Source organism: Rhinopithecus bieti, unplaced genomic scaffold (assembly GCF_001698545.2).
Source record: "Rhinopithecus bieti isolate Rb0 unplaced genomic scaffold, ASM169854v2 scaffold_31446, whole genome shotgun sequence".
In the NCBI taxonomy this organism is placed as follows: domain Eukaryota; kingdom Metazoa; phylum Chordata; class Mammalia; order Primates; family Cercopithecidae; genus Rhinopithecus; species Rhinopithecus bieti.
The window spans coordinates 392,390-408,362 of NW_016813612.1; the positions used below are offsets into that span (position 1 = coordinate 392,390).

Here is a 15,973-nt window from a genome sequence, read left to right on the forward strand (position 1 = left end):
AAAAAAAAAAAAAAAAAAAAAAAAAAAAAAAAAAAAAAAAAAAAAAAAAAAAAGATATCTCTGTGTTCCCTTTGACAAGAAGAGAATTTAAATTTTAGGTTACTCTTATGTCCCTGTATCTTATAACTCCTTACCACACCCTTATCATGTTGGGTATTTTCTATACTTGAGTCATATGAATGGAGTTTATTTTTATAGTTTAGTGTTCATTTTCTGTTTTTTTTTTTAACACATATATATATTTTTTTTGAGATAGAGTCTTGTTCTGTTGCCCAGGCTGAAGTGAAATGGTGAGATCTCGGCTTACTGCAACCTCCACCTCCCAGTTTCAAGTGATTCTCCTGCCTCAGCCTCCTGAGTGGCTGGGATTACAGGTATGCACCATCATGCCCGGCTAATTTCGTATTTTTAGTAGAGACAGAGTTTCTCCTTGTTGGTCAGGCTGGTCTCAAACTACCGACCTTAGGAGATCCACCTGCCTTGGCCTCCCAAAGTGCTGGGATTACAGGTGTGAGCCACCGCACCCAGCCAACTAAATCTTCACATTTAAATACTAATTTGGCTGGACATAACATTCTTTATAATTAGAAAAAAGGAACTTTTAGCTTAGATATTATATCAACTCAAACTGGCATTCAAATGGAAAGTCATTCTCCATTCTTATACTTTACTGGTAATTAGATTCATTAGAAGCAAAGCTTAGAGAGTACATGCTACCAACAGTCCTTATGTCTCCAGATATCCTTATTTTTTTGTAGATGACTCAATTTTATTTATGTAAAAGTAGATAGTCAGAGGCCTAATGCAGGATATTGATTGATTTAATATAATTATTGCTGAAGCTGGTATTGAACAGGCTGACTCCAGACATCCTTCGGGCTTCATATCAGCTATTTCTGAAATGAGAAAATTCTCTGGAACCTGGGGAACATAGTGCTGGCTGAACATATTCGCAAGGCTGAGCCCTGCCTGAAAACAAGGTATGGAGGTCCTTTCAGCTGTCACCAGGTGATAGCTGTGATTCCAGCTTGGACCATTCTGGTCACTTGACCATCATATATATATGTATGTATTTATAGATATCTATAAATATATACATTTTTAGATATATTAAACCCAGAGCTAAGAATATCTTCCCCATCCCCCAAATCTTTGTCAGTAAATGTAATGACTTCAGGTTCACTCAAAGAGAAAATGTTTATTTAATGCTAATGCAAATCCGTCAGGCTCTAAGGCCTGTATCTTACTCTGACATCTGCATAAAATGGAGAAGAATTAGTTACTATCCTCTTTAAAAAATGGTTACATTTAAAGCTTCTTTTCAGGATGAAAAGTCTCATATCCTTAATTCATATTTACTTATGAATTCATATTTATTTACGAATTCAACAAACATTTACTAAGCACCTTCTAGGCTCTATCCCTTGTGCTGAGTGCTGGGAATATGAAGATGCCAAGACAAGTCTCTGCCCTCCAGGACCTGCTAGTCCATTGGCCCTTGGCCTCCAGTCTTTTCCAGGAGAATGGACACCCATGAGCAACTCCACTAAATTCTCCACGACCTCTTCTGGGAAACTCACAAGGGATCAGTCTGATCAGCTTCCACCCAGTGAGTTTAACTCATTAATACCCTTTTACCTTCTACATTTGTTCCACACACACATACATACAAATCTCTCTGTTGGGAAGAAGAAGAGAAAATGATTTGTGCTTTGACTTACTTCTTTTTCAAAATGTATCTGGGGCCAAGTCTCCTCTGTGAATTTGTAACCATTCACAAACAAGTGGTAGATATAGTTGGCTGAGAAGCAGTAAGAGCGGGCGTATACCTCATCAAATTTGGGGAGCAGGAGTGGGAGCTGAAAGGAGGTTTAAAACATCTGAGAGGCAGGGCAGGCAGGTATGTTTTAAAATGAACACCTTGGGTTAAAAGTCATGTTTTAAAGAATCTTATCATCCATAATTTCATAACAGAAAAGACTTTATAATACAATCATATAATTATTCAATATAATTATGAAGATATCAGTATATAATTTTACAATATACTAATCTTTAAACTCATTGAGTGCTTATTATATGCCAAATATTGTACTAACCATTGTGCATGTAGTTATAACATTAATTCACACCACAGGTGTGGGAGTAGATTCCCTTATTCCTTTTATTTTACAGATGTGATGGAAATAGAAGAGCATAAAGGCTAAATTCAGAATATACACACATAGAATAGATTCTACCATATATATTTGTTTGTACTGACATGAATCCTTTCTCTTTAAATACTGACCTGACTCCAATTCTGTGAGCAGAAATTCCAGGTGCTGGAGTTGAAGGTGTCCAGGGAAAAGCTACCTGAAAGATTTAAAGCACTGGCTGTGTAGTAGAATCCTGCAAAAGCCTGGAAATAAGTAATACAGAAGGAAATTAGTTCTCAGAATGGGTATAATAGAAAGGTTTATGGGTGAGGAATTAGAAGGTGGCTAACAGGTCAGCAGAGGAGAAACAGAAAAGTGAGAAATAAATATTCAACGGGGAAAGAAAGGAATCTTTCAGGTTTTGCTCTTACCACAAATGGCCCTTTAATCTTTGGCTGATAAACCCCATCAAAAGAACAGGTTTCTTGATCATGGCAAGCTTTGAAGTCAAATAGGGAAGCCACCTTCTCCTTACACAGAGATGGGTCCCCAGTTCCCTCAAAAGTGATGATATCACTGGGGTTATAACTTTCTGGCCTCTGGTCCACAGTGCACAGGCTATCAAATACATGGCCCATGGTGAAGTTGATGCTATAATCCCGAGGGTAACAGGGATTGGTGAGATGGTTTTTGGTAGGAGAATTCTGTAGGTATAAGAGTAAGGTGTTAGAAATCACGTTTTTTGTGGATAGCCAAGTATCTCCCTTTTGCAAATTCTCTCTATCACTATCCTCCAATGCCAAGAGAGAAACAAAAAATACCATTCTATGTCAGCATGTCTTTGGCCATAGGTTGTCTAGATAATTCAAGTGTGGGGGGGGAAAGTGTGTGTGTGTGTGTTTGTGACAATTACCTGTACCAGGCATAGCGCTAGGCTCTCGCTCACATTATCTGATCCAGCTCTTATGATAGCCCTGTGAATCAGGTTTTATGAACTTCACATGGTGAGAAAATGGATATATTTAATGTATCATTTTAAGTAGAATATCATCTATCCACCTAGCAAAATAATCCAAAAGGTACAGATAAATATATGAAAGTGAAGTCTCCTACTCATCCACTTGTAGCCATCAGGCCTCTCTCTGGAAACAATCACTATTGCCAATTTTTGTATATCCTTCCAAAGATCTGGCATGCACATGCAAATATATTTTTTTCTCCCACACTTTTCTTTTTTTAAAGCCATAAATGGTAGCACTTTATATACCCCCTTGTGCTCGTTGCTTTTCTCACTTAAAAATGTATCTTTGAGATCTTTCCATTCATTGTACTTAAGAGTGGCCTATTTTTTTAGTAGCTGCATAGTATTCCACTGTACAAATAAATCATACTTTATTTAAGGAATACCATCTAGATGAACACTGAGGTGGTTCCCAATCATTTTGCCATTACAAACAAATATCCTTGTCACATATAAATCTTTATCCATTGCAATTTATTTGACTTAAAGACTCGGATAGAGACTTGGCTTTACTTTTTCCATATGACTATTCAATCTTTAATCTACTGGTGCAAAATACTCTATTTTATGCTAAAATCCTAAATGTTGTTGATTCAATTTATGAACTCTCTTTTCTAAGGAACTGGATTTGAACTATGTTCAACTTAAGCCACTAAGGCATACTGCTTCCCCTATAGTAAAATATTTTGTTTTGGCCAGGTGTGATGGCTCACACCTGTAATCCCAGCACTTTAGGAGGCTGAGGCAGGCGGATCATTTGAGGTCAGTAGTTTGAGAAAAGCCTGGGCAGCATGGTGAAACCCCCATCTTTCCTAAAATACATCTCAAAAAAAAAAAAAATACAAAATTAGCCAGATGTGGTGGCATGCACCTGTATTCCCAGCTACTCGGGAGGCTGAGGCAGGAGAATGACTTGAACCTGGGAGGTGGAGGTTGCAGCGAACCGAGATTGCACCATTACACTCCTGCCTGGGTGACAGAGCAAGACTCTGTCTCAAAAAAAGTAAGAACAAAATTTTTTTAATTAATTTTTTTTTTTTTTTTTTTGGTAGAGGTTCTCCCTATGTTACCCAGGTTGGTCTCAAACTCCTGGACACAAGAGATTCTCCTGCCTTAGCCTTCCAAAGTGCTAGGATTACAGGTGTGAGCCACTGCACCTGGGCACCCTACAGTAAAATCTTGACTCAGACATTTAGCCCAACCCTTTCATTTTGCTAATGAGGAAACTGAGGTACATATTCAAGTAATGCAATTGTTTAACATAGGTCAGTGGACTATGATTTGCACAAATCCCTTAAAAGCTTTACTTGATCAATAGAACCCCAAAATGAGTGTGTTTCCAGACAGATCTTCATATTGACTGAGAAATCAGAGGCCCCCTTTCCTGCTCTATGATCTGATCATAACTCTATGATTTTCAAAATCAAAAACAAACACTCTACAACCAAAAAAAAAAAACAAAGTTCAACAAAACAAATCTGTTCTACTATAATTTTTAGCATTCATACTTGGTCACCCTTATAGCTGATGAGTACTTGGTTGCACGAACATATCGCATCATCAATTGGTATTTAGTATTTCATTCCGATCTGATTATCTTTTGTTTTTTCTCTTTCCTGCTATAGTTGACGGGAGATTTATACTTTAATAATGGATTACTGATATAAATCTATTTTGGTTTAGTCCGGAAAAGAACAAGATTTGTATGAATTTTGACTTCAGTCATCGGAACGCTTAGTTTATTATTGTTCTTCTTATTTTGTGTGTTTGAATTTGTTGTTATGGATTCTTTACAGTAATTTGCCAATGTGCGAAGTTCAGGCATTCACCATTAACCGTTTCATCGGCTTAGGTGTTTGATAGAGCACTGTCATGAGGTTCAAATCAATGGCTAGAGGGGAAAAGTTCCACTGAAAACTATGTATCTGTTTTAGAGTAAACCTGGTTAACTGGAAAAACAGTGATAGACTATTTCGCTGTGACAGGAAGTTTAAATACAACACAAAAGGGGGACACTACTTTAACAATAGTACACCGAACCATGATTCTCGAAATGCTATACTCTCTTATTGAGGTACAAGCCAAGAATTAACTAATGGAATAATTGTATAATTCGGATATTGTTGATGTCCTAATAGCATATTATCTACCACCAAATTTAATGTATGAATCAAGTGCGTAATCCAAGTCCAAACAACAAAACTCCTTTTTTGTTCTGCTTCAAATGACTTTGAGTTGAAATAACATCTGGAGAGTAGGAAAAATAGGCGTATTGCAGGTAGACACATGATATCGCCAAATGGACATGAATGTATAGACGAAAATCCAGAAGCAGGATCCTTCATTATGCTAATATTATTTTAGGAATGTTTTGGATGTTCCTGAGCTTATTTTCAAAAGATCACACGATGGGTGTAATCGGTTTTATTTTGTTGTGGAGATTACCTTTTGTTCATTTAAATAAAAATACCCTTTCCTTTGAACCTATCCTCGGAATAAATCACTGGTTATAAAGGTTATATGGGTAGTAGAAGTAGAAGGCTTGATTAAGGATTATAGGTCTGACAAACAGACAAGCCCTGCTGTCCATGAGGACAAGGGAATGTTGCAACCGCTGCATATATTATGGGATATTAACATCAGTAAGAAAATTAAGATTTACGCTATACTGTAGACCATGGAAGTGTAGAAGAACAACATCTTAAGCTTTGGACCAGTGATGGCAGTTCAGGCTAAATGGGCATTGGAAGGAGGGATCTTTTTTGACTTAACACTCTTTGTTGGGTTTAAAATTTTTACAATTACGAATGTACTCTCTTCATATCAAATGGTCATTTTTTTCTTTTTAGTTCTGGTCTTGGAATATTATGTCTCATAAAAATAATAGTTTTAAAGACATTAACAACACAGGAATTGCATAATTATGGGGTTGGCTAAAATAAAGGTAAATATAATGGTAGTTATACCGCATATGAAGCAAGTTCATACATAAAAAAGTGGAAGAAAATGCAATAGTATGATTAATAGTGGTTAATTCTGTTTTTAAAGAAATCCTTGGCCGGGCGCGGTGGCTCAAGCCTGTAATCCCAGCACTTTGGGAGGCCGAGACGGGCGGATCACGAGGTCAGGATATCGAGACCATCCTGGCGAACACGGTGAAACCCCGTCTCTACTAAAAAAAAAAATACAAAAAACTAGCCGGGCGAGATGGCGGGCGCCTGTAGTCCCAGCTACTCGGGAGGCTGAGGCAGGAGAATGGCATAAACCCGGGAGGCGGAGCTTGCAGTGAGCTGAGATCTGGCCACTGCACTCCAGCCTGGGCGACAGAGCGAGACTCCGTCTCAAAAAAAAAAAAAAAAAAAGAAATCCTTTACAGTTTTGGTGTGTATCTTCTAAATATTTTCACTGAACATATATTACATTAAAACAGAAGACAAATTTCTTACTTAAAAATGGAAAGAAAGTGAATACATATTCCTGATATCCAACATGTTGTCAGAGTGAGACTTCAGCTCCAAGGTGACTGGAGACTTCTTAATAAGAAAGTAATTTGCAAAGTACACATCCAGCTATCATTCTCACCACACTACGTAGTTCCTTATATTACAGATGAGGCAACAAGATCCAGACTGATGGAATTTACTCAGTCAGTATTTACGATGCAATAATTTGTGTGAACCTTCCAAGTCAGGGCTTGGCAATACATATTTGACCTACGAAACTGTTGGTCAGGCAGGTCTTGACATGAGTTTGTCAGTAATCCTCATCTCATCTGAATCTCTCCTCTTGGATGAGTCAGAAGCCTCCGAGGGCAGAGTCACCCTATCAGGCATCTAGAGGTTACCAGGCAAATTGAAGACATGTGTCCCTGTTCCTGTGAGCTGACTGTGAGAGGATGGGTGCTCACTCTTCCACCCCCAGTGCTGGGCTCACATTTGGAGACTGGCATTCTCAAGCCTAAATCAGACCTCAGAAAGGTAAAGTATTTACTTCTTTTCTGTGGACTGCTGGATACATAGATAATCATTCTTTAGTAAACATTGTATAAGTACAAAAACACACAGACATATGCAGGCAGACAGAAACACACATTCCACAGGGCCAGCCAAATTTAAAAGATTAGCCTCTCTGATCCCCACTCACCCTGGAAAAAGGAGGATTTCACCTGAGCCTCCACATTCTACTCCTGCTAGAGTCAGAGCTGGAGCAAAGGACATTAAGCATTGCTAGAAGTAAAAGGAGCTGGAGAAAAGAGGATTTTCTAGAGCTTCTCTCCCAGAAAGAAAGAAGCATGTTGGTTGAACTACTTTGATGAGCAAGTGGGGATGAGCGGTGAGTATTGAGACCCCTGATAGGGAGCGTTGATTGAGTTACCTGTAGGGTTTGGTTTGGCTGACTGGGGAGGGAAGTGGAATTTGGGGTGGGAGCCATGGAAGGTGACATAGTTTGTCTTTGTCTCATGTAAGATTGTAATCCCAGTGTTGGAGGAGGGGCCTGGTGCGAGGTGATTAGGTCATGGGGGCAGATTTCCCCCTTGCTGTTCTCGTGATAGTGAGTGAGTTGTCACGAGATCTGGTTATTTAAAAATGTGTGGCATCTTCCCTCCTGTTTCTGCATGTGAGAAGTGCTTGCTTCCCCTTTGCCTTCTACTATGACTGTAAGTTTCCTGAGGCCTCCCTAGAAGCAGAAACCTGTACAGCCCACAGAACCATGAACCAATTAAACAAGCCTCTTTTCTTTATAAATTACCCAGTTTCAGGTATTTCTTTATAGCAGTGTGAGCACGGATTAGTACAGAAGGGTAGTTGAGGGCTGTCTGCAGGGTTCTCACATCTGGTCTTTCCAGGCAGTGCTCAGACTCTCCTGACAATAAATGTCCCATGCGTGTGTCCCAGGGCCTTAGCCGTTTCTGGAAGGATTGGGGAGAGGTTTGGAGGAGGGGCCAGAACTGGAAGCTGAGTTCCCACAACCCACCCTGCATGAACACTGGGTAAATGCAGGGGTCTGAAGTTGTGAGTCCTGCTGAAGATGCACTTTTGTGATCTCCCTCAACTCCTCTGCAGGATAGAGTCTGCTCCTGTCTTCAGTTATCAGAGTAGGTTGGAGGAATGTGGGTTAACCTACTGATGTTGTGTCCATTTTGTTCATAGGCTGATTCCCCTGCCTTCGAGTCCCGTAAGAAGCCAGGATCTGTGGCTTCTGATTTCCTCATACCCCTCTAGGTAGTCAAGGCCCATCCTCTCAGCCACCTAGCCATGGCTAAGATTGATGTCCCCAGAGCAGTAGCGTTTGGGTCTGGGGTCTCACCTATGGAGTTAGTGCCCTCATGAACACACACTACATAATGTTGAATTTAATATCAGCAATAACTTTCTAGCTGATGCCTGAATTAGCCTTCTGGGCTCTGAAACACTTACCAAATGAATTACTGATCAACATGATGGAATGTGGTTGCTCTAAAGTTCCACCGTATAAAGGGTATCAAGCCTGCCTAATATAGACCCATCTAAAAGGAGGCTAAGCCTGGGAAGGCTCTGCCCTCTCCCACTTCAGCACACATTTCTCTTGTGACCACTAATATTATTTTGTCTACACCCAGGGGAGTCTCAATATTCTCAGGCTTATTTAGCTCCCGGTTTAAAACAGTTTGTGTCCATAAAGGGATTCCAGGTCTTGAGTCATTTACAAAACATGTGAAGCTCTGGAAATTCCCTAGACTTCTTATTCAAATTCACTGGGAGTGGGCAACATGAGAGGGAGAGGGAGGGGAAGAAAGAGAGAGAGAGGAAAGGGACTTGGACCCCCAGGAGTAAATTGGAAAATGGGGTTATTTCCATCTACCTTTCAACTGAAGTGGAGAGGACAGACCCCAGAAGGCAGGGCATTCTCCCCTCAGCTCAAACCCTCAAGACAACACCTGCCACCCCCTACCCCCGACTCAAGTACCTGCAATAGCATTGCCAGAAACTTCTTCTCAGCCTCATTCCGGCCATAGCACTGGAAGCTGTGCGTGTAGAGCGTGTACACGTAGCCATACAGGGACACCTGCATGATGTCGCTGGTGTTCAGATCCACCTTCTCTCCTGCCACGAAGGATATTTGGGTGGAGGCACCACCTAAGTCCAGGGCACCCGTGGTTTCCACTCCATGCGGGTGCACCCACATATGCCAAAGGTTCTTCTGCACAGTGGGAAAAAGAAGTGAGAAAGAAAGCCAAAGGCACCATCTCTGTTTGCCCAAAGTTCTCCACCCAAGCCTCGTCTCCTATTACTAAGAAGTAGGACAGAGAGAGCATGTGAGGCCAGTTCTCTCCTTTCTTTCAGAGGTGGTGAATTCACGTGCTTACAGGAGCTGGGCAGGTAACATAGGTAAGTAATAAATGAGTGAAGTAGATTAGGTGTATAATAGGGAGTGGTGGGGTCTGTGGCAAACTGGAGAGTCCACGAATTACACTCTGTTCCCGTTACCGTGCAGGAATGTGAGTCTACTGTGACCAGTTCCTCCGATTTTTGGGAGGAGTGAGGAGGTCAGAAGAAGCTAGAAGTATGGATTTTTATGTGAAATTTCCCAAACGTTAATTGTTGGTAACTATTTAAAAATTTAAAATACATTTGAAGGGGAACAAAATAGGTCTTGGGCTGGATATGCTCTGAGTAACTCCTGTTTTGTGCCCCCTGTAACATGGCAGTTGTCTCTTGGAGTCAACTTTCCTTTGCACCAAGGGAGCAGGGAGTGCAGGGACTGGACTGTGAGGAGACCTGGGAACACAGAGTGAAGACTTCCTCCTGTCTCTGGGAACTTAGGGATGCAGACTTCCTGAGGGCTTTGTAAATTTCAGATGGTCATGGAGCCTCTCTGAAGGATTATTCAACTGTCCTCCCAAAGACCCATAGCCTAGTGTAAACTTTAGATCCCACCCCTTTCAATTTCTTACAAGCTAGTAAAGTGATGAGATTCCCTCCCTCCCAAGCATTTAGTCCTATTTACGACTATGTTTTCTCCCCAGCTATATAGGTCTTTCTTAGCTATTGTCTCATAGGTATTTCCCTAATACATTACATGATAGGAGTGATACAGGACAGATATCCCTAATGGTATGTACCTCTACTTAGGCTATCACTCACAAGGGATAGGATAAACAGCAAGATTAAAACCATGCATTTGTTTCCACACACCTCCAGGAAATTTCCCATTAAATAGTTGGCCGTAATCCATCCATATACCCCTTCCTCTTGCCCAGAAATGATTTGAGCACCCCTAAAGTCAAAGGGCTGGGACTTGAAGTAGCTTTGGATGCTTTCAAGGACTTCATTAGCTGCTGTTTCATTTTGCAACCTATGCAAGGCACAGAACAAACAAGTCTGAGTGCCCAGACAATAGAGTCTTAAAATATATAGTCTCACTCAGGTGAAAATGCAAACTTCCCCATCTCCCTGCTGGTGGGGATGAATGATTTTCCAGATGTGTGCTGTACACCACAATCCCTTTTGCAAGTTGAAGTCTTCTGGGGCAACTGTGAAGGCAGGATCCACTTGTTACCTGTCAAACTGCCAAGTAGGAAAATTGCTTTCAGTAAAAGTACAATTTGTTCTCCCCACCTATATCATCTGTTCATGTATCAGAAGAGCCTCCTATTTAACTGCCATTGCTCTCTCAGATCAGCAGAGGAAAGGAGATTGATGAAGGCATAAGAGTGGCATATGGAGGCACCATACGAAGGAACCCTCATCTGACCAGAAGGAAGGGGAGCTTAGTAGGAAGGGGGAAAGGAAGAACATTGAGTTTTCAGCTGTTTCTGCTTCAGTCTTTGGGAGGGCTTCAGCATGAAGGGATATGACAGTCATCATGGCTGTCACTGGATTGAAAAACCATTGGTGTGCTGACTCTTAGACAAGTGGCAACACAGCATTCTATCCCTAGTGACAGAATGTTATGGCATCCATCGCTGCCATTTTACGCTATGAAAGAGCTCGCTTGGGAGATTATTTCCTCTTTCATCCGTGGGTTAAGAAAGCCAGGGGCACTGGCTGACTCTTGGCTCAGGAAGAAGAAAGAGCAAGGCTATAAGCAGGATCCATTCCAATTCAGTGGCCAGTTATCACTACTTGGAAAATAATTCAGAGTTTTCACAGTTTCATCAATTCTCATCGCAGCTAATTCTCATTGTTTTCTTTTCTATTTTACTTGTCTAGTAATTAAAATATCAGCTAGTTCCTCAGAAGAAATAGATCATCATCAGAAAACAGTTTTACAAGAAAAAGTTAGTACTTAATTTATTCAAAGGAGACATTCACTTTTTCCTAAGGGGTGAGTTTTCTGTTCCACGGTTTGTGTCATGAGCTGTAAATTGCAGAGCCTTTTAATTATTTCTCACTGAAAGACTGGGGAGGGAGGGGAAGCAACCAAGAAAAAGTCAGGTTCTTAAGAGCTGTTTTGTTTGTTTGTTTTGTTTTTGTTTTTAGAGTAGTAGAAGTCTACTTAAGTCATAAGGTCAGAGCCAGTTCAACCAAGAAGTTTACATATGTACAAACACTACTGGTAAAGCAAAGATATTTTAGAGTAACTTCTACAGACATTTAATGGAATTGGACCAGTATTTCTCCCTGATTGTAGTCACTTATCCCATTCATATTGCTGGTATTGCTCAGGTCCTGTGCTGAAACTTGTTACCTGAAGTCAAATTCCAGGGACGGTAAACAGCATCCTAATGTATTCTGAAATGGAAAATTCAGCCTGAAAATGTGAATTGAATAGAGTGAAAGCAGAAGGATTTCACAGACTAAGCCCTAAGCATTCAGTCTCCAAGTTGAAAACTTCATGAGCACATCCTGCAGCTGACTTTTCTATAAGTAGCTCCACACGTGTCGTGTTAAGGAAGCATCCACTACAGCAGATGAGGATTTTAGGTCCATGGAATTAAGAGCCTGTAAAGGGGCTGCCTTGCTGTGTTCTCTGAGATTACGAGGTTTCAGTTGCACCCTTGTTGGAAGAACTGTTTTTATAAGAAAGAAAAGGCAAAAGGAAGGAGTTTTTAAGTCATTTCTATTACACGTAAAGGAAATAATTTAGAAATACACTGCAGATTCCAAGAGTGAGCAAAGAAATCTGACTTCCTTCCACATTCAGCGTGGTCAGCCAGGAAATCAGATTAGAAAGGAGAATTATGAGACTATAAGGAAAAGGCCCAGTCTAACGGAGAGTACGTCATGATTTCTTTTCATTATCATGTTAAAGGAGCTCTGTTTGTTCTTTTTTTATTTTCTTAATACTCCGACATAGTTAATTTTGCATGCTTGGAGTCATAGATAAAGTGCCTTTGAAGCAGAATAAGTGATGTCTTCTTGTGATAAAACCTTATTCCAACACTTGGAGTAGCCTCTACTCTGAGTAGATTTAAGTTTGATGTTTATTTTGGAAACTGTTTTTTTTTTAAATTTCAAGGTCAAGGAAATGCTATAATGGAGAAAAAAGAGAAAAGACATTCAAAAACATGCAACTGGGCCAAAAGCCATGACTACAAATTTAGAAGGAACTAATTGAGTGAGTGAAATGAGATGCTTGTTTCAGAACAACTCCAAAAGCTTTGACTGATTTGAGGTGCAGACATGCCATTGTTTTAAAGCAGATTTCAGTGATATTTTGTACACAAGCAGAAGCTACATAGCTATGGGTTGTACTTACTACCAAACTTAGCTGGTTGTTCACAGGTGTTAAAACACCAAGTGTCAAAACAGCTACTTTTCCAAAGCAGTAGAGTTATATCCCATGAGCGTATTTCATATTACCTCTCTCTTTTTCAAAGTTCCCAGTAAAATCACCAAGTGAGAGGGAAACAATTTTAGAACTGTTTCTTTCTGGGTATTAAAATAAAGACTAAAAGTTTCCCAACCTTTAAAGCCCAAATTTACGGCAGAATATGGCTTCTTTTTGGGGGGCAAGGGTTGTTCCCCGAAATAGAGTTACATTCTTGGCAAGGTTCAACACATTCTTGGTTATTTTGGTCAAATGGGCCCCTTTGTGCCACTTAGCCTTTACCTCAGCAAGCGCATCCCAGCTGTGGCTCCCAGGTGAATGGGGGTGGATCCGTGGAGGTGAAATGGAACCTGCCCCTTGACTTTTTGCATACAATCCTCAAAGGCTTTGGGGACATCTTGGGGGTTATTTCCATAGCTGGAGATTCCAGAGCCTGAAAAGCAAGCAGTCAGCGTCTGTCAGCATTTCTAAGAACCAACAGCGGCAATACAACTTTTAAATAAAAAACAGACTGGCTTTGAAAATTATTGGGGTTTGGTAGGGGGTTGAAAACAGCTGGATGTGGTAAGTCCTATATGGTTACACTGATCAGTCTACTTGCAACCTCTAAAGGAATGAATTACAATTGTGAAAAAAGTAAGCCAGGGCCTACTTTAAAAAAAGTTGTCATTATAAAAATTTCAAATATAAGTAAAAGTAGAGAGAATAGTATATTGAAACTCATGCATCTATCTCCCAGCTTCAACAATAATCGACTCTTATTTCATCTGTACAGTCTTCCACTTGCTCCCCACAAAGCAAAATGCAGATGTGTCATTTAATTCCCATATTTCAGTATGTGTCACAAAAATTAAAAATTCTTTGAAGAAACCCTAACTACGGTTGAATTACTATACCTGTACAAATTAAAATAATTTATTTTCTTTTCTTTTTTTCTCTCTCTCTTTTTTTTTTTTTGAGACAGTCTTGCTCTGTCACCCAGGCTGGAGTGTGCAGTGGCATGATCTCGGCTCACTACAACCTCCACCTCTCAGGTTCAAGTGATTCTCCTGCCTCAGTTTCCTGAGTACCTGGGATTACAGGTGTGTACCACCACACCTGGCTAATTTTTGTTGTTTTTTTTCTGTAGAGACACGGTTTCACCATGTTGCCCAGGCTGGTCTTGAACTCCTGACCTCAGGTGATCCACCTGCCTGCACCTCCCACAGTGCTGGGATTACAGGCGTGAGCCACCACGCCTGGCCAAAAAAATAATTTCTTAATATCATTAACTATCTAGTCATGGTTCACATTGCCTCATATCCATTCTCATTCTCATCCTCTCTGTCTCTTTCTCTTCCTCCTCCTCCTCTTCCTCCCTCCTCCTTCCTCCATCCACCACCCTTTCCTCATTTGTATGAGTCAGGATCCCAATAAATTCCATTCAGTGCAATGTTAAGTCTCTTTCTATCTATTGGTTCTGCCTTCCCTTTATATTATTCCTCCTAATTATTAAAAGTTTTTATTGCAATTTCTCTGTCCTGAAGAATTTCCACAGTCTTGAGTTTGTCGATTGTACCCTCATCATTCAATTAACATCTTACTTACTTACAAAGGAAAAATACCTTTGTATTTCTATAAATTGTTAATTGAATGTAGAGGCTTGATCAGATCAGGTTTGAATTTTTTAAAAAAAATATAGGGATTAGTGTGGATTTACAATAGGAGGCACAGTATCTGGTTGTCTCTCTTTTTGTGCTGTTAGCATTATCAGTGATAATGGCTTAAATCCATTATTTCATTAGGAGTTGCAAATGGTGATATCTTCTTTTTTTTTTCTGAGATGGAGTCTCACTCTGTCACCCAGGCTGGAGTGCAGTGGTGTGATCTCGGCTCACTACAACCTCTGTCTCCCAGATTCAAGCGATTCTTGTGCCTCAGCCTCCCAAGTAGTTGGGATTACAAATGCATGCCACCTTGCCTGTCTAATTTTTGTATTTTTTGTAAAGACCGAGTTTCCCCATGTTGGCCAGGCTGGTCTCGAACTCTTGGCCTCAAGTGATCCACCCTCCTCGGCCTTCCAAATTGCTGGGATTACAGGTGTGAGACACCATGCCTGGCCTGTTGCATTTTACTTTTGAGTTTTAGGAATTACTTTTTAAAAAACGATATTGTTTTATAGTTATTAAAATAATTACATAGTTAGTTCTAAAATCAGATCTACAAAACTAGGTATATTCAGAGACATCTAGATTCTCCTTGTCTCCTCTTCCTGTAAGTAGTTTCTTTTTTAAAAAAAGTTTAACTGATGTTTGTTTAAAATAAGCAAGTACATATATTTTTAATCACCCCAACTTCCAGATAAATGGTAATTTACTATATATACCCTTCTCCACTTTTTTTTTTGCATTCAACAACACTTCCTAGTAGCCACTCCACAGCAGTATATAAATATTCTTCATTTCTTTTTACAGTTGCATTGCATGCCATTGCATGAATATAACTTAATTTGTTCTCCCAGTCCAGGCTCTGAGTTTAAATACGTCCTACTTTAAGGAAGACTAAGTATAGGACAGACAAGGAAGATGGAGGGAATATGGTCCCTCTGGAAACTTCCTTCTTTGGAATTGGTAGAGCCACTGCCTCCTTCAACTGCCCTTTCTTAACCTTTCCCACCCATCTTCTAACTACCACAAACCAATAAAAAAAAACCCTGAGCTCTCTAATTACAAGTTTTACTTGGATGTGTCCATTAAGATGCACCGACATGTGGATTTCATCGACAGTGCCATAGAAGCAAGGACAGGCTTTCCCAACCTTGGCCAAGGACAGAGCCTCTAATGTAATCTTCCCTCCTGGGGGAATGACCTCCTACAACAGAAAAATGACAGCACCATAAGCCATGGGCTTGATGAGCTTGGTGGCTTGATCTCAGGAGTTCAGAACTGAAGTAGCTGTAAGAAACACTAATAACAACAATTAAATAAATATATATGTTTATATATGTGTGTGTGTGTGTGTGTGTATATATATATATATATATATATATATTTTTTTTTTTTTTTTTTTTTTTGGGGTTTTT

The 15,973-nt window shown here is 40.1% G+C and overlaps 1 protein-coding gene across 2 annotated transcripts in view; it reads right to left on the reverse strand.

Annotated features, from left to right (window-relative positions):
• ENTPD3 (ectonucleoside triphosphate diphosphohydrolase 3) overlaps positions 1-15,973 on the reverse strand; it is a 42,357-nt gene that overhangs the window by 3,110 nt on the left and 23,274 nt on the right. For both annotated transcript variants that reach the window (XM_017848755.1, XM_017848754.1), the window contains exons 5-10: positions 13,195-13,345; positions 10,335-10,494; positions 9,106-9,339; positions 2,570-2,842; positions 2,291-2,401; positions 1,722-1,859 (exon numbers count right to left, since the gene is read on the reverse strand). In XM_017848755.1, coding sequence (XP_017704244.1) covers positions 1,722-1,859; positions 2,291-2,401; positions 2,570-2,842; positions 9,106-9,339; positions 10,335-10,494; positions 13,195-13,345 — 1,067 coding nt within the window. The remainder of the gene's footprint in view (positions 1-1,721; positions 1,860-2,290; positions 2,402-2,569; positions 2,843-9,105; positions 9,340-10,334; positions 10,495-13,194; positions 13,346-15,973) is intronic.